The 19,170-nt window shown below is 33.2% G+C and overlaps 1 protein-coding gene across 1 annotated transcript; it reads right to left on the bottom strand.

The window, feature by feature from the left end:
* Window positions 1-9,453: 9,453 nt before the first annotated feature.
* LOC139898450 (uncharacterized) lies at window positions 9,454-9,834 on the bottom strand. The gene has a single exon (XM_071881179.1). The coding sequence runs from the start codon at window positions 9,832-9,834 to the stop codon at window positions 9,454-9,456; it is 381 nt and encodes a 126-aa protein (XP_071737280.1).
* Window positions 9,835-19,170: the final 9,336 nt, after the last annotated feature.

The raw sequence follows: 19,170 nt of genomic DNA, 5'->3' as shown, positions 1-19,170 counted from the left end.
TTGGGATTTAACTTTAATTGGTTAAAGATTTACAAGTTTTAAAATGGTAATTTTACGCTTCCGCAAAACTTATTTCTTGAATGATTATAAGTATTATGAAACTTGTTAAATCCCAACAATGGTATCTAGAGCCGAAGTTGTTGAAATATGCTTCAAGATGGTTATTAAACCCACTATAATTTTGCATTCTATGAACATGCATGAAGTAGAATGTAAAATTTTCGGTTTTGAGTGGTATGTCATTTTGGCCAAAATCACTTGTGATTCTGTGTTGCCAATCACTTGTGATTCTGTGTTGCCGATCACTTGTGATTCTGTATTGCCGATCACTTGTGATTCTGTATTGCCGATCACTTGTGATTCTGTGTTGCAGATCACTTGTGATTCTGTGTTGCAGATCACTTGTAATTCTGTGTTTCCAATCACTTGTGATTCTGTATTGCCTATCACTTATGTTGATGATGTTCACAATCTAAGCCTTGACCTTGTGTTTGGTTGCATGCATGGTTGATTGATATTTATTCAATTGGTTTGTAATAATATTTATTCATTTGGCATGTAATAATTCATTTGGTTATGTAATTTATTTTATATTTGTATGTAAAATAGATTAGGTTGTAATTTCATTTTTTAGACAAAATGTATTAGGATATATTTTGTAAAATGATGAAGAATGATGAAGACTTGAAGAACACATGAAGAAGCATTTGGATGCAAGGTTAAGTGGGAGATTTGAAATCTCCTACTTTGTGTAATTACCCCTTACCCGGTGGCATTTTGTTTTCGGCTAAACAAAATGCTTACCAAAAGGCTTGATTGTGAACATGTTATTTTGCATGCTTGGTTGTTTATTGTATGATTGTGGATTGTATGTATGCTACAAGTTAATCACAAGTTAACAACAAACTAAAATGACAATTTAATTGGTTAAATTCAAATGGCAAAAGACGTTAATAAATGGTTATTAAGAATTAAAAACGGATTGCACATATAAAATGGTTTATATCAAGTAATTGGCTAAAATTACTAGACTTGAAAATGGATTTTAAATAAACCATACACTAAATGCATGTTGGTGTATGGCATATATGTTTTCTTAAACTAGAATAAAGAAAGCCGAAAATCCCTTTAAAACTAAAACAAGGTAAACAAGTTTAACGCCATCCTTTTGTGGAAACACTTAAAAATATTAGGGAACTCTTAATGGGATAAAGGTCACCTAACCGTTATGAGCAAACTAATATGATTGAGGTGAATTTCGCACACTTGTGGGATAAAGGTCACCTAACCACTAGTATGTTGAATTTACACGTTAGCACAAGTAGGACGACTTGATTTGGGAATCATGAACTTAGGGTCACCGAACCATGATGAACAAATAGGCGTTGATGGGATAATATGCCATGCAAAAGGATTGCATGATCCCATAACTTAGAAGTTGCAAAAGGATTGCAATTGTCATATAATGACTACCTAGCTGAATCAAATAACGGGATAAAGGTCACCTAACCGAAATTTGATTTACCGTTGGATTCTAATATTTAATAAGTCAATTAATATTTAAAGGGTATTGTTTATTAAATTTAAAACGATACTTAAATGAACTTTGTTAAATTTTGTAGATGGCCGCCAATAACAACAACATGCAAAACGCACCCATTAACTTGAACAACCTATCGTTAAGGTCTCTCCTCGAGAAAGACAAACTCAACCATACGAACTTTATGGATTGGTTCCGCAATCTTAGGATTGTCCTCAAACTTGAGGATAAGGCGTATGTGTTGGAAGACCCCATTCCCGATCAACCCGACGAGGATGATACGGAAGGCATGGCTTATTGGGATAAGTATTGCGCCGATTCGGTGCAAGTCGCCTGCCTAATGCTTGGGACTATGATACCCGAACTCCAAAAGGATTTCGAGCATCATACTGCATACGACATGATCACGCAATTGAAGGAGATGTTCCTTCAACAAGCACGTATCGAGCGCTTCGAGACCGTTCGAGCGCTTCATGCATGTCGTATGGACGACTCCCAATCCGTTTCATCTTATGTCCTTAAGATGAAAAGCCTCATTGATCGCGCAAACCGTCTTAATCTCAACATATCTAATGAGCTAGCCACGGATCTTATCCTAAACTCCTTGTCAAAGAGGTTTGACCAATTTGTAATTAATTACAATATGAATGGGATGGATAAGACCATTGGCGAACTTCATGGCATGCTTAGGACGGCAAAAACTAGCATGGGTAAGAGGGCTTCACCAATGATCAATGATGGTGGGTCCAAAGGTAATAACACCTCTAAGCCAAAGGCGGCTAAGAGGAAAGGACCCGCCCATCAAGGCAAGGGAAAGGGGAGGATGGTTACCCCAACCAAAAACAAGAACAAGAAGCAAAAGGTTGCCGGACAAGCAAACCCCAAGGAAGACCCGTGCTTCTGTTGCGGTGAAATGGGTCACTGGAAACGCAACTGCCCGGTCTACCTTAAGGAGTTGAAGGAGAAGAGGGATGCGGGGCAAACCTCAGGTAATATATATATGGTATATATAGAGCTTAGTATTACTTCTTCTAATACATGGGTATTAGACACTGGATGTGGAACTCACATTTGCAATTCTTTGCAGGGGTTCAAAAGAAGTAGCAAGCAAGCGGGAACATCAAGTCTCTTTATGGGTAATGGAGCCAAAGTGCAAGTGAAGGCTCAAGGAGACTTTGTATTAAAGCTTCCAAGTGGTTTGGAACATATTTTGAACAATGTTTTGTATGCACCGGATTTATGTCGAAACATTATTTCAGTTTTCCGTTTAAAACAATGTGGTTTTTATCTTAATTTTGTTAATGATGATATCCACGTTTATTTAGATAATGTATTCTATTTTAAGGCTTCGCCTTCAAATGGAATTTATGAATTGGTTCATAATGATACATCATCTAGTAGCTCAATATACCATACTAGCACCAAGAAACTCAAAAGGGATTTGAGTGATTCCTACTTATGGCATTGTCGCCTTGGTCACATAAATAAGAATCGAATGCGTACACTTCAAAAGAATGGACTTTTGAAATCAAATGAGATGGACTCGTTTGATGTATGTGAATCTTGTTTACAAGGCAAAATGACTAAATCACCTTTCAAAGGGACCTATGAAAGGGCTAAAGATTTATTGGGATTAATACATTCGGATGTATGTAGACCCTTTAAACCCATGACTAGGAATGGTGAAAGATACTTTGTTACTTTCATTGATGACTTTAGTCGTTTCGGATATGTCTACTTATTAAGACACAAGGACGAAACCTTTGAAGCATTCAAAGAATATCAAAACGAAGTTCAAAATCAACTCAACAAGACAATAAAGGTACTTCGTACCGATAGAGGAGGTGAATACCTAAGTGATGCTTTCCAAGATCATCTTAGAAGTTGTGGGATTATCTCGCAACTTACTCCACCCGGGACACCACAGCTTAATGGTGTATCCGAAAGGAGGAACCGAACCCTAATGGATATGGTTCGATCTATGATGGCTAGAAGCTCGTTACCTCTATCATTCTGGGGTTATTGTCTATGCTCCGCGGCTCGTATTTTAAATATGGCCCCAACCAAAAAAGTGGAACGAACTCCTCATGAGATGTGGTTTGGAAAACCTCCATCTCTATCATACTTAAAGGTATGGGGATGTGAAGCTTATCCTAAGCGTTACGTCCCTAATAAGTTGAATGCTCGATCCACGAAGTGTATCTTCATAGGATATCCCAAGGATGATATGGGATACTATTTCTATGATTCAACCGAGCAAAATGTATTTGTTGCTCGAAAGGCTGAATTCCTTGAAACTAAGTTCCTAATGGAAGGAAATAGTGAAAGGAAGATAGATCTTGAAGAGGTTCAAGATCAAGTAGATGATACACAATTGGTTGACACTAGCACTCAACATGAAAATGTTGGGAATGATCAAATGGATGATCAAAATACACAAGACGTTCGCAAATCTGGTAGGATTAGTAATCCTCCTGAGAGATATGGGTTTCTCATGGATGGTTGCTACTTGGTTGATTTGGATGAACCAACCAACTACCAAGATGCTTTATCAAGGATTGATAAGGATAAATGGCAGGAAGCCATGAACGCTGAGATGCAATCTATGTATGACAACCAAGTTTGGGAACTGGTTGTACAACCTACTAGCTCAAGGCTAGTTGATTGTAAATGGCTTTTCAAAATAAAAACCGACATACATGGAAACTTGGATACATATAAAGCTAGACTTGTAGCAAAAGGTTTCACTCAATCTCAAGGGGTTGACTATGATGAAACTTTTTCGCCAGTGGCAATGCTAAAGTCTATTAGGATATTATTTGCCATTGCTGCTCATTATGATTATGAAATATGGCAAATGGATGTCAAGACCGCTTTCCTAAATGGACATCTTGAGGAAGATGTCTATATGGTTCAGCTTGAGGGTTTTGTTGATCCGAAATATCCTAAAAAGGTATGCAAGTTAAAGAAGTCAATCTACGGATTGAAACAAGCATCTAGAATGTGGAATCATCGTTTTAATGAGGAGGCCGAGAAATTTGGCTTCATTAAAAATGGTGATGAAGCTTGTGTATATAAGAAAGCTAGTGGGAGCACTATCATGTTCCTTGTACTATATGTGGATGATATATTGTTATTTGGAAATGATATTCCGGCAATGCAAGGTGTAAAGACTTGGTTAAGTAAATGCTTCTCCATTAAGGATCTTGGAGAAGCACAATACGTTTTGGGGATTGGGATCTACAGGGATAGATCCAAAAAACTGATAGGTTTGAATCAAAGTGCATACATTGAAAAGATCTTGAAAAGGTTCAAGATGGAGAACTCTAAGAAAGGTTTGGTACCTATTCAAAGAGGAACGCTCCTTAGTTCATCTCAGTGCCCCACCACGAAAGATGAACAGGAGAGAATGAAGAAAGTCCCATATGCGTCTGCCATTGGGTCAATCATGTATGCAATGATATGCACGAGACCGGATGTGTCATGCGCTCTAAGCCTGACAAGTAGATACCAGAATAACCTAGGCAACAATCATTGGATTGCTGTCAAAAGTATATTGAAATACCTTAGGAGGACTAAGGATATGTTTCTAATATATGGGTCTGGTGAGGAGGAACTCGCTGTAAAAGGTTACGTGGACGCGGGTTTCCAAACTGATCGAGATGATTCTCGGTCACAGTCCGGTTATGTCTTCACGTTAAATGGAGGTGCAGTCTCTTGGAAGAGTTCAAAACAGGATGTTGTTGCATTATCCACTACAGAGTCGGAGTACATTGCCGCCTCATTGGCAGCTCAGGAAGCTGCATGGATGAAGAAATTCATCGACGACTTAGTAGTAGTCCCTTCCATTCAGGACCCTCTTGAGATCTTTTGTGACAACGAGGGTGCGATTGCTCAAATCAAGGAACCTCGTGCTCATCAAAAGACCCGTCACATTGAGCGGAGATTCAACTACATAAGGGATGAAGTTGAAAAGGGAAAGATATGTATTCGCAAAGTTCACACAGATCTTAATATAGCGGATCCTCTCACGAAGCTCTTACATGGATCAAAACATGCAGGACATGTTTGTGCATTAGGGCTTCGATATTCTAGTGATTGGTCATGATCTGTTTTAAGTATTGTAATGGAACGAAATTGTTCAAACTCATTAATATAATTATGGTATAAATTTATTTTGAGTTATGTTCCTATTTTGCATATTTTATCCATGAATAAGTAATTATTCTAAATTCCGTAGTCGATCACATTTATGGGAACAAGTGTGCGGTTTAGACTATTATGAACTTGGATTGGTATACATTCACGGGATGAATGTGGGGCAAGGTTGCAACCAAGGTTCATAGATATTTGTGGGACACAAATATTGGAAGACCCGCCCTCAAGACCTACTAAATGGAGCCTTTGTAGTTGATCACATATAATCTTGAGTAAAGGAGAATATCATTGTATCCTCTGACCTGAGATACATATTCGGTTCAGATATTTACCAAGTATTGTACCTTGATTCTTTCCTTCGCTATTCTGAAATATGGTAGTTCATAAGGAAGAGCTCGGGTATAATGCAAGGTATATATTTAGGACGTATGTAGTCAAGATGGAATTTGTCCCTCTTATTCGTTGAGAGTCAGATGTCTAAGGCCTGATAAAGTTAAATCTAGAAGAGAGTGATCACTCTGTATCTCTTGGATATAACATGACATCTAGGACAAAAGGAAATATTGAAAGATTCACCTATTCATATTCGAGATGGGAACTCGAAAGGGATGATGTTATTGAATGGCACAAAGTCATAACATATTGGGGGTGATGGACGGTCGTTAGGTGGTATCCATCACTTGCATTAATTTCTTATGTTTCTCGTGCAAGTGGGAGATTGAAGGTATTTCGTATGCCCGAGAGACATGTTAAATTAATGTGGCCACTATGTTATGATCCAAGTCGGGTCATACCCAATAACAAGCTTACCAACACCTTAATCGTATTTATTCTTAATGAATGGATCATTAAATGAATACGCGACACTTGGATTTTAGAAAATCGGTTTTCTAAAATATTATCACTTGAGATAAATTATTTGGATAATTTATATGATAAGCATTTAATTATTTGCAAGATTAAATAGTTATGTTGTGATACATTTTATAAAAGGGTTTATAAAATATAAGTAACAATGCATGGTATATTATTTAGCAACAAGTTTATAAAAATTAAAAAGTTGCAAATTTTATAAAACCCCTTCATGGGGGACGGTTTTGGAGAGACCAAGGGGTCTCACCCGTGCTCTTTTGCTACTTTTGAGATGACACAATATCACATACACATGCTTAATTAATCTACCCATGCTTTGACTCAAGTAATACAAGACTACATGCATTTTCAAACAAGAAAGATATAAGAAAAACACTCTCCCTTTTTGAGCTGCATTCTGGCCGAAATTTTGGGTAAGAAAAGAGAGTTCTTAGGCTTGTTTGAAAGCTTGTTTTCAAGTGTAAATAAATCCTAACCATAGTATTAGGTGTTGGGTAAAGTTTGGGGTATAATCTCTTGAGGTCTCATCATTTTGAGGCTTGCATTCATCATCATTTCCGGGTTGCTGCTGGCTGAATTTTCTCAGCAAATAGAAGAGGTTTCTAGCTTGGTTTTATAAGAGCTTAAGTGTGTTAATCCTAACATAACTTAAGGGTGGTGTTGGTGCATCAAAAGCTTGGAGTTTTCGCACTTACTAAGCTCCATCTTCATCATCCTTTTAACCTCCTATCTTGGAGAAGGTATAACATCTATACTCCCTTGTGTTTTGTAAGTATATTTCACAACTTGATCCTAATTGGGATTTAACTTTAATTGGTTAAAGATTTACAAGTTTTAAAATGGTAATTTTACGCTTCCGCAAAACTTATTTCTTGAATGATTATAAGTATTATGAAACTTGTTAAATCCCAACAATTTTCACATGTGCTTAGTCAAGTTTTTGGTCCGCAAACAGATACCACCCAAATTAACAAGATGTCAACAGTGATTTTAACTAAAGCTAAAGCTGTAGTTGTAGTATATATCAATCAAATTATGATCTTTCTTTAAGCCTGCCGGCCTAATCTCCCTTCATAGAATCATAGTCATGGATGCATTCAATTTCTACCCTCTTTACCCTCAAAATCAATCTCTGATTAGTAAAAAAATAAAAAATGAAAAATGCACAGCCACTTGACTCAAATGCTAGTGTATGGCCAGGATAAAAACTTTACCATCAATAATTAACGAGAAAAGATAATTGATAGGAGGAATACAATCACAAAAGGCTACACAAGAATATAGTAGCTAAGTTGAACCACAAAGCAAATAACCTCTAGCTAGATCTACACATGTTAGTGATGACAAAGATGAGGATTGACGTTCTACAAATCACAAGTTAAGTGCATAATATTAGTAAATGTTTTTATTGGTTTGGTTATCGGTTTGTTCAGTTTTTGAAACCAAAACCAAAAAACAAACAAACTAAAATATTTGTTATTAATGCCCTTAAACATGTGAAGTTACTAAGACCAGTTGTAGTGGTAGGGGGAGTGGGTTGGTACACGGGTTGCTTTTTGCACTTTTTGATGACTATTACGTGTGAGTTTTTTGTGTGGAGTAGTGGTGGTGATGTTGGTTTTGGTATGAGTTAGAAGTATTGTGATAATGTGTTAAAATATAATTGAGTTAAATATTAAAAAGGGATAAAAATAATATTTTTAAAATAATAAAAAATTAAAAAAATAAAGCAACACCCGTTGCTTTTAGTGTTGGATTCCAACCAATGCCCTCAAACTGCCCCAAACCAATGCACCAATACCGATGAAAGTGGTTTTGCTTCTTTGCCACATGTGATTCCAACGCCTCTTTTCCATTCCATACTGATACAACTCGTCTAGATATACATGATTATATGATACAAACTATATTAAAATATAACTATTAATTAATACTGGTATGTGTTACTTATTAACCAATCTAAGTTCACCGAGCATGAATATCAATGTATCTGAATCTCATAGTCACACCCTTTGCACTTGTGCATTGGGATGGGGGTGGGGAGGTCTCAAGTTCGAGTCCCTCCCCTGAAAAATATCCGTAGGATTTATTTCCAGAAAGCCGGATTGCCCCGGAGAAGGTTTTACCGACCCGTATTCAAGACCGAGGTCCGACCGCCTGCCGCCCCTCGGGATGGTTTAAGGTTCGGATCCCTGTAATGCGGTTCGGGTTTCCTACTCGAAAGTGCATGCGTGCGTGGCAAATGAGAGTATTTGATGCCAACAACTTGCCTTTCAAAAAAAAAAAAAAATAGTCACAAAAAAATTTTATATTGCACACAATCATAACATAGTTTAATTTTATAAGCTTTCAAAACACCAAAATTACTCAATTTCTTCAAATGAGTTCCAAAAAAACAAACATAATATATTACAGAGTAATTAATATATTTATTTATAAATAAGTAACCTATACATATGCATAGTTTGAGCATTGAAAACTGTGCTCTAGTTAAGCAAATAATGTGAGAGGAAATAACTAATAAGCTTATTCAAACCCTACAAATAAATGTTTAAGGAAAAGACGCCTAATGCAGAATAATACTGCGTAATTAATTAATGTACGATTAAATTAAGATTAAGATTATGTTGATGATGATATCATTGTAAGTTAAAGTAGTAGTAGTAGTATTTGATTAGGGAAAAAAAAAAAAATTACATATGATGTTGACAAATAGAGAAATCACAAGAAGAAGAGTAATACAGTAGCAATAGAAAATGAAAGTTTACATTCAGGAGGAGTTTGAGTGATATATAATTAAAGAGAAGAGATAGATAGACAATAGATAGATAGATAATTGTACTGTAATATAAGTAATTAAGACCATGAATTATGAATAATGATTAGCCACGTTTGACAGGATCAAAATTGGAGACACCGATGATAGCTCCCAAAATGGCACCAAGGACAGCACCACCAGCTCCAATGCTCAACAAGAAGTTATTCAACGATGGAGTAACGCCGGATGCTGCCTGTGCAACTTCTGGGACCACCATTGATGCCGTTAAAGCCGCAGCTGCAATCGCTGTGGCAACGTTGTTGTTGTTTTCCTTCAAAGAACTCTTCACCACCACCAATGATTTGGATGCAGCTGCAACTACTCTCGTGTTGTTGTTGTTGATTCTACTTGTCAATGGATTAAACAGGAAGGTGTTTGGCGTGACCTTGTGAGTCAATGGCATAACAGCCGCCATGGGAACTACAGCACTGCAAGAAGAAGCCATTGATGAGAAATTAGAGTAAAAAATAAGGGAAGGGCGGGTGTGTATGTTTTGTGTTGTGTTGTGTTGAATCTTCTTTTGAGTAGGTAGGTCTGAAATTAAAGTTAAAAAGAAAGGAAGGAAGGAAGGAATGAAGGGTTGAAATCTGTTGATATCTTAGGGAGTCTGATGTGGCTGCTTCTCCATTTCCAACTCCTATTCTATTCGTGGATAACCTTATCTATTCCGATATCAATCTATAATCCCTTTTCCATCTCACCATTTCATTTTTTTGTTTTTCTTATAATATAATATATAAAATAAAATATAAATATAAATAAATATGATTGACCAGTGCAATCACGAGTTTGTTTAAACGAAACAGTTTAATGATATGTTTTAAATATTAAGTGAATGTAAATGTTAAAGTCATTTAGTTTAATACCGTGGAACCACGAATTTCGACTAAGAAACATGTCGTTGTTTTTAATAACATATTGATGTACTTAACTTGGTCAGAATAAATGAACTGCATTCATTCTCTCACCACCATCTTCCAATTTTCATCACAATTACTGTTTCGTTGTCATAAAAACCTACATTACAACCTTTTATTGAGATATGTAGTTCAAATATATACGTAACGTAATTAATCTCATAAAAAGAACCCATATTTGAATAATAATAATAATAATAATAATAATAATAATAATAATAATAATAATAATAATAATAATAATAATAATAATAATAATAATAATAATAATAATAATAATAATAATAATAATAATAATAAAGTTTGCTTAAAAATTGAGTATCTATATTTTTTTTTAAATAATTATTAGTAATAACAAATGCCTCTTGAATTTTTTTAAAACTTAAAATACAATTATTATATGAAGGTTGTACAATATGTTTTTGTGCATGTGTTCATGAGTTGTTTTGTAAAAAATTATACAATTTGTAAAGTTTATGCATATGGTCATTTGGGTATTTATATATTCTGGACATTTATTTGTTTTGATTTTGTATCTTTTTTAATTAGAATTAATTTTATAATGTAAATCAGTAAATGATATTTTTGATTTGTATTTGTTTTTATTTTATATATATAATTTAAAATTATAAAACCTTATTGTCTTCAAATTCGGCATCCACATATTATGGGTATTATTATTTATTTTTGTTTTGTATTTTTTTAATTTTCAATTAAGTAGAATTAATATATAAAATAATAATGACATTATCGTTATGAAAATCAAAAGATAATAATGAAATGATGACATCATCATTTTAGAGGTTTATATGAATATATTTAATATTGATATAAATACAATATAAACTAGCAAGCTACGTCCGCACTTTGATGCAAAGAGCGACATGTATCAATCTTTTCTAAGTTTATCATATGCTAAAGGTATTAAAAATAAAAGTTAATACAGTACATGTATTGTATACGTATGTGTTTATAAAAATATTTTTTGATGACAATGTAGAAAAATAAAATTACCCTTTGTGAACAAAATATGAAAAAATAAAAACATTATCCTTGATTAAGATAGCATAATTTTCTACAGAACATTGTGTTGTAGCTCATGTGGTAGTGGTCTGCCTCTCTTAGCGAGAGGTCAGGAGTTCGACTCCCGTGAGGTGCAGCATTGCACACAAGGTTGTCCCTTTACCCTTGAATTTCACCCAAGGGTGCCTTTCGCACATCGGGATGGTTCAAGGATCAGGTTCCTGCAATGTGATTCGGGTTTCCTTCCGAAAGCGCGTGCGTGGCAAATGAGAGTATTCGATTCCGACTACTTGCCTTTCATATATATATATATATATATATATATATATATATATATATATATATATATATATATATATATATATATATATATATAGTTTTAATTAAGAGAGAATCATTTTTTTAGGGGGAAGTAATTCTTTTTCATTTTTTTAGAATGTTTTTTTTTTAAACATTAATATCACATGAAACTCATACATTTAAAAAAGACACTTTATGATAATTGTTATTATTTTGGCGAGAAAACGTTTGAAGAAATAAATGACAACATGCATCATATGTATTAAAACATATTCTTGTACTCGATTAAATATATATATTATTATTAGTGATGTAATTGTTTTATTTATTAATTTATAAGTTTCATTATTTATTTATGTATTTTCATTTTGTACAGAATAATATTAATATAGTTAAATTGTGTAATTTAGATATATTTTTGTATATATAAGCTTTATTTATATACTTATAACCTTAACAATGTCACTAAAATGTTAATAATAATGATATAGATAATACTGATAGTAATAATGATAATGTAAAAAAAAATGATAAGAATGATAGTTTTTATAGAGTTTTAATAATTATATGATAATACTAATATTTAATGTCAAATTCTAATACTAACAATAATGATACTTAATAATATTAATACAGATAATAATAATTGAGAATATACAATTTTACTACTAATGATAATAATGATAATAAGTTTAATAATAACATTACTAAATATCATATTAATAATCATAATGATAATATTAATTATAATACTTATTTTAATAATAATAATAATAATAATAATAATAATAATAATAATAATAATAATAATAATAATAACTGTTCTATTCAATGTTTAACTGTTTGTTTTTCTTTTGAATTTAAAACCCCATTATCATCATGCTTCCATCATTTCATTATCATTCCTTTAACATAATCATCATCATGATTGTACGATTTTATTATGACCAACATCCTAATCATACACGTTAACCTCACAAGACCCATCTCATCATCATCTTCTCGTATATAATTATCATAATCTCGCCATCGTTTCTTCGTTTTATCATCTCTGTTATTTACTATCATAACAGAACCATTTCGTTACCGACTTACCATCATCCATCATCATCAATATTCATCGACCTAAACATATTATGGTAAATCTCCTCCTTGTTTCTAACTTCTAACATATTACAGTATATCATCTAACTAAGGTTTTGTGTTGGTCTAACTAATATATACGGCCCAATGATAATGGCCCATTACTAGCCCAGTCACATTATTAAGTTAACAGTCCACTTAAATCACACAACCCAATGTTTTCAGTTTGTAAAAAGAATCGAAATAGAAGGTGAAGAAAGGATCAATAGCGGCCATAATATTAAATTAACAAGTTGTGCAAGTGGGGTTAGTGTGCTGGTATATGTCTGCCATCAAGAAAGAAAACAATCCTTTAAATGTTTTTTTAAATTGATAACATATAGTTGTAATGCATATGGCATCAGCAAGATGGTTGTTTAATGGTTAAATGGGTTGAGTATCATTCGAACCAGAGAAAAAAAAATAGTAAACAAGAGGGAGAGAGAGAGATATAGTGAGGTTGAAGGTGATGGGGGTAACCGATTGTTCGAATAGCAGAAGCAAGAGAGTATTAGCAATTACACGAAAGTTGTCTTGATGATTCGATGGTGGTTAATTGTTATGGTTCACGAAAATTAAAAAGTGACAAAAGGTGGTAGTGGTTTACGAATGACAGAATTAAATGGGTTTCGGTTTTGTGGTATTCGATGGTTCATGTTTTGAATAGTATTTGTGGGTTGGGTGTTCGAGGATATCAACAGAATAGCAGCAAGTAATGGTCATGGGTTTGTGTGGTGGTGATGGCTTAGATTTACAGGATCAAGGAAGAAGAAGAGAAAAAGATGGTGTTAGTGATTAAGCTCGACCAACAAGAGAAAGAAAACATAGGTGGTCGATGGTTGTGTAGAAACAGTAGTAGAGTTGGTTTACAAGATGGTGGTGTGATAGTTGTGGATCACGAAAGAAAGAGAAAGTGGTTCGTGGTGATTGCTCGGTGATCTTGTTCCTTTATAAACTGGAATGTAGGGTGGCGTACCTTGGTTCAAAGTAGGAAAACGAAGAAAGGCTCGAGCAAGGTGGTGTTAGAACGTCGGAGGTCTTCAAATGTGAAAGTGGTGGCAGATCATGGGTGGAGTATGGTGGTTTTATTGTGAAAGGTGGTGATGATGGAACCATGGTGATGGTGATCACATGGAGAAGCTAAGTGGTGGTTGATCAATTAAAGTGACGGCAGGTGGTGGTTCTCGAATAATGAAGGTGGTGATGGAAATCAACGAGGGTGATTAACGAAGATGATTGTGGTTGTAGGGAGGTGATTAGGTTCGTTCATGTAAGTGTAAAATGTCTCTCCATATGTAATGAAATATGTGAGTATAGATATAGAAATAGATATAATAATATTTAATGTATTATATGTGATAGTGGATGGATATGAAAAGAAAGATAACAGAAATTCACATGTCAATATAGTTCAGTAGTAGCTAGATATCTTGGACTATCTACCGACACTTTCACGGGGTATCATATCGTGCTCCGTTGTTAGTAATTAGTGGCGTATAAAAGTTCTCTAGAAAAATTCTAAAATTTTAAATTAAATATCTTTATTTATTTAGATTATTATGGTATAAAATTTGGTCATTAACTATCAAATAAATATTACATTAATTATTCACTCCCAACCCCAAGTAAAGTATAAAAAGTTTTAAAATTTATGAAATAACTTCTAAATGTATTATTAATAAGCCTATAATTTATAAAACTCATTTTTGGATCACTGTTTACTTTAAAATCACATAAGTTCATTTTTAACTTGATTAATAACTATCAAATGACAAGGAGTGCTACGAGCGTTTATTAAATAAATTCAAAATCATATATATATATATATATATATATACATATATATATGTATGTATATATATATATATGTATATATATATATACATATATATATATACATATATATATATATATATATATACATATATATATATATATATTCAATATACTTTTCATATATATATATATATATATAGATTTATAGTAATGTTATATATTATTTTTATTTACACAAATGAATTAAATCACATAAGTTTTTCTTTCATATATATTTATATATTTATATTTAAATATATATGTATTTATTTACATATAGTGGTTCGTGAATCGTCGAAACTGGTCGAAAGGTTAATTGAATATATGAAACAGTTCAAAATTTTTGAGACTCCACCTTACAGACTTTGTTTATCGTCTCGAAATCATATAAAATTAAGTTTAAATTTGGTCAGAAATTTTCGGCTCGTCACAGTACCTACCCGTTAAAGAAATTTCGTCCTGAAATTTGAGTGTGGTGGTCATGGCTAACAATAAAAATGTTTTCATGACGAATATGAGTTGAAAATTAGAATTTTATCACCACTGAGTAATAAGGATAAAATAATTCGATTATTCGAAAAATATGAGTGAAGCTATCACAAAAGATTGAAATAGAGATTTATCTTTTGACGTAGTCACGATTGAATTCCGGATTTCAAGGAATTTAAAGAAAATCTTCGAAATCTAAAAGATTTAATTCTTCGATAATTAAGGAAATTAAGATCCTCTTTGCTTAAATGCGATAATCCGTTTCGATTGCTATGTCGGATATTTCACTATAAATCCATCCCCTTCGTTTCCTTTATATTTTTAGAGTTCCATTATTTGGTTTTCTCTTCCTGACTTTAAGTCAACCAAATAGTGGTTGATGTGCAGCGGGGTGTATATAAAATAGTTATTAATTTTAGCAGGAAATACTATTAAATACAATACAATTTTACACAAGATATTTATTTATTTAGAGAATGGATATACTTAAACCTTGCTACAACACTTATAGGCAGTGTACCTAATCGTACAGTAGTGTAGTTTTTAGTAAGTCCGGTTCGTTCCACAGGGAATCTTTTTTAAACAAAGCTCAACGCTATATTAGTTTACTTTTATAAAAATACAAACATATATATAAGTAATATTATTATTATAAAGGGGGGTTTTTACCGTTTAATGACCGGTTTGTCGATTTTAAAACTTTAGTCGCAGTTAAAACCTAATGTAAAATATTAAATAAATAAAAGACTTAATTTAAAGCGTAAAATAAATAACGATAATGAAATTGCAATAAAAGTGCGATAAAATAAAATTGCGATAATTAAAAAGTACGATAATTAAAAGTGCAATTAAATAACAATAAATAAAAGTGCGATAATTAGAAGTGCAATTAAATATAAAATAAAGGAAATTAAATATGAAATAAAAGAATTATGCTTATTTAAACTTCCGTAATCATGATGTTTGACGTGTTGATTTTAGTTTTATGCCCATGGGTTAATTGTCCTTTGTCCTGGATTATTTAATATGTCCGTCTGGTTTTTGTCCATAACAGTCCATCAGTCATAAATATAAAGTGCGAGTGTCCTCGTCAAATTATTCTTTTACCCGAAGTTAAATATTCCAACTAATTGGGGATTCGAATTGTAACAAGGTTTTAATACTTTGTTTAATGAATACACCAGGTTATCGACTGCGTGTAAACCAAGGTTTTACTACTTTGTTAACAATTACACCAATTACCCTTGAATGTAATTCACCCCTGTTTCAACAAGTTTATTAACTATTAATCCATTTCCGTGTCCGGTTAAATGAACGATTATTCGTACATATAAATACCCCGCCCATCGTGTCCGATCGAGTGTATATGGTAAATTATAGGGACGCCCAATTGTAAATCTTTATATTAACATTAACAAACTATCATTTAGTTAAACAAATATAAAGCCCATTAATAGCCCATAGTCTAATTTCCACAAGTGTCGTTCTTTTGTCCAAACCCCAATTATGGTACAAAGCCCAATTACCCAATTTTAGTAATTAGCCCAACATCATGATTACTTCGTTTTAAATAAGCATAATAATAACTTAGCTACGAGACATTAATGTAAAAAGGTTGAACATAACTTACAATGATTAAAAATAGCGTAGCGTTACACGGACAGAATTTCGACTTACACCCTTACAATATTCGTTAACATACCCTTATTATTAGAATTATAATTAAAATTAAAATATAAATTATAAATATATATATATAATTTACGTATGAGAAGAAGAAGAAAAAGATGGATGAAAATGATCAGAATTCGGTTTGCTTTATAGGGAGTTTCAAAACTGGGGGCTCCGCGACTCGCGGCCATTTTGGCCTTCAAACTCCGCGAGTCGCGGAGAATGAAATTACAGCTCAGTCCCTTGGAGTCTTTCTCTGCCGACGGTTTTTATTTATAAATATAATATATATATAATTAATATAATTAATTATATATTATATTATATTTATATACATAGTTAACTTGTAGTTTTTAGTCCGTTGCGTCGAGCGTTAAGAGTTGACTCTGGTCCCGGTTCCGGATTTTCGAACGTCCTTGCGTACAATTTAATATCTTGTACTTTGCGTTTTGAATCTTGTACTCTTGTAATTTCGAGACGTTTCTTATCAATAATTGGAACCTCTTTGATTGTCTTTTGTACTTTTGAGCTTTTTGGTCGTTTGCGTCTTCAATTCGTCGAATCTGTCTTTTGTCTTCACCTTTTATTATTTAAACGAATATCACTTGTAAATAGAACAATTGCAATTAAAAGCTTGTCTTTCTTGAGGAATAATGCTATGAAATATATGTTCGTTTTTAGCATTATCAGTGGTCCAGAATTTGTAGATATTAAGTTTCGTATGAACATGACTAACGTTTTAAGAGAGATATTGTAATAGCACGATCTTGATTGGGTAAGTTACCTGAATTCAAGAGAAAAGATAGAATTTTCAAGAAAATATGTTCTTGATACGTTCTTGATACGTTTAGAGATTAGATATACGTATCCGTTCATCACAGAATAACCATTTCCATTCAAATTTCATATTTGGATTTTTACCTATCCGTATCCAACAAGTGGCATAAAGAAGAAACATTGGACAAATTAAAAATTTTTAGAAACACACGAATTAACTAATTGAAAATCTGTTAAGGATTTCACGCTAACTGATCCGGCTAACTGTTCCCAGCTAACTGATTAACATTTAATTTATCGCGATTTACATTCTCGCAATTTTAATTTCTGCACTGTCGGGACACATGTACAACAATACGTCGGATTAATTCTGAGACAACACGTTGTATAATGGGTCATGATATACATTTATTTATTTTACGCACTTTAAATAACGGGACACGTATGCAAGGTTTCGACTTATCATATCGACCCATCTATATATATATTTCGGAACAACCGTAGACACTCTATATGTGAAGGTGGGAGTTGGCTATACAGGGTCGGAGTTGATTCCAAAATATATATATACTTTGAGTTGTGATCGACACCGAGACCGGTACACGGGTCACGATACGTATTAAGTAATTCGAATATTATATATATCTAGTTTATATATGAATCTATTGAACCATTGGACAATCGGACTATTGGACTGCTAACTTTGGACAATTAAAATGAGTTAAAATGCTGATTATAACATATGAAAATAAACAATTCTTCAAGTTTGCCACTTGATTCCATTTTAAACCTCCTTCGTATCTTGACGATTACAATTCGCATTCACAACTTTTCATGATTCTTGAAAACGCCTCGATCGAGAAGTTGAACCAGTCGCACCTCGTCTACGGAAGAAAGATTCATGCATATGGTTATGCACCTAAAAACTCTCGGAAACTGAGTCAACACGTAGCAGTGTAAATTTCTTTGGTGTTATTATTACCCAAAATAACTTTGCAATTTCTTTCCAAATTAGCCACTTTTATCACAGCTCCACTTTGACTTCTCAGAAAAACTAGCCTTATTATAATCTCGATATATATACATCATCCTTTCGCCGTCATTATCGGAGAATCTTTCATATTTCATGACATCGTCAGTAGATGTACCAGCAGCTCGTCATCCCTTTGGCGGAATCAATAATCGGTAATTTTGAAAATCTCGCAGAACTTCTCCAGTTATACCTACAACGTCTAACCCTAACAATTTCATACTCCAAATGTGAAGTTCTGAAAAACATCTTGAACTACAGATAATTCTTGAAATGCTGATGAAGCAGCAAAAACTGTAAACGACTTTAACAGTCAAAAGTGTGACAATAAAGTACAGTGAGTTGGTAAAGCTCATAAAAAGAGAAGGAAAATGGATTGAGCAAAGTATGAAAGAGGTTGTGAATAAATCACAAAGAAAGGAACCTGCCTTCAAAGAATCCAAACGATTCAGTGCCTGCTAAAATCGTTAGTAAGAACCCTACTCCTTATTCTAAACCTTTCCAGATGATATTCATCATCATCATCTTATCTTAGATATTATAAGATATCTTCATATCTTCCGTTATACATATTCTCCATATTTCTGGAGATATTTTCACAACTATTCTTATCTGGGATCATTTATCTCTCCGTAAT

The sequence above is a fragment of the Rutidosis leptorrhynchoides genome, chromosome 3 (assembly GCF_046630445.1).
Source record: "Rutidosis leptorrhynchoides isolate AG116_Rl617_1_P2 chromosome 3, CSIRO_AGI_Rlap_v1, whole genome shotgun sequence".
NCBI lineage: Eukaryota > Viridiplantae > Streptophyta > Magnoliopsida > Asterales > Asteraceae > Rutidosis > Rutidosis leptorrhynchoides.
This window is presented reverse-complemented; position numbering and strand designations above follow the sequence as displayed.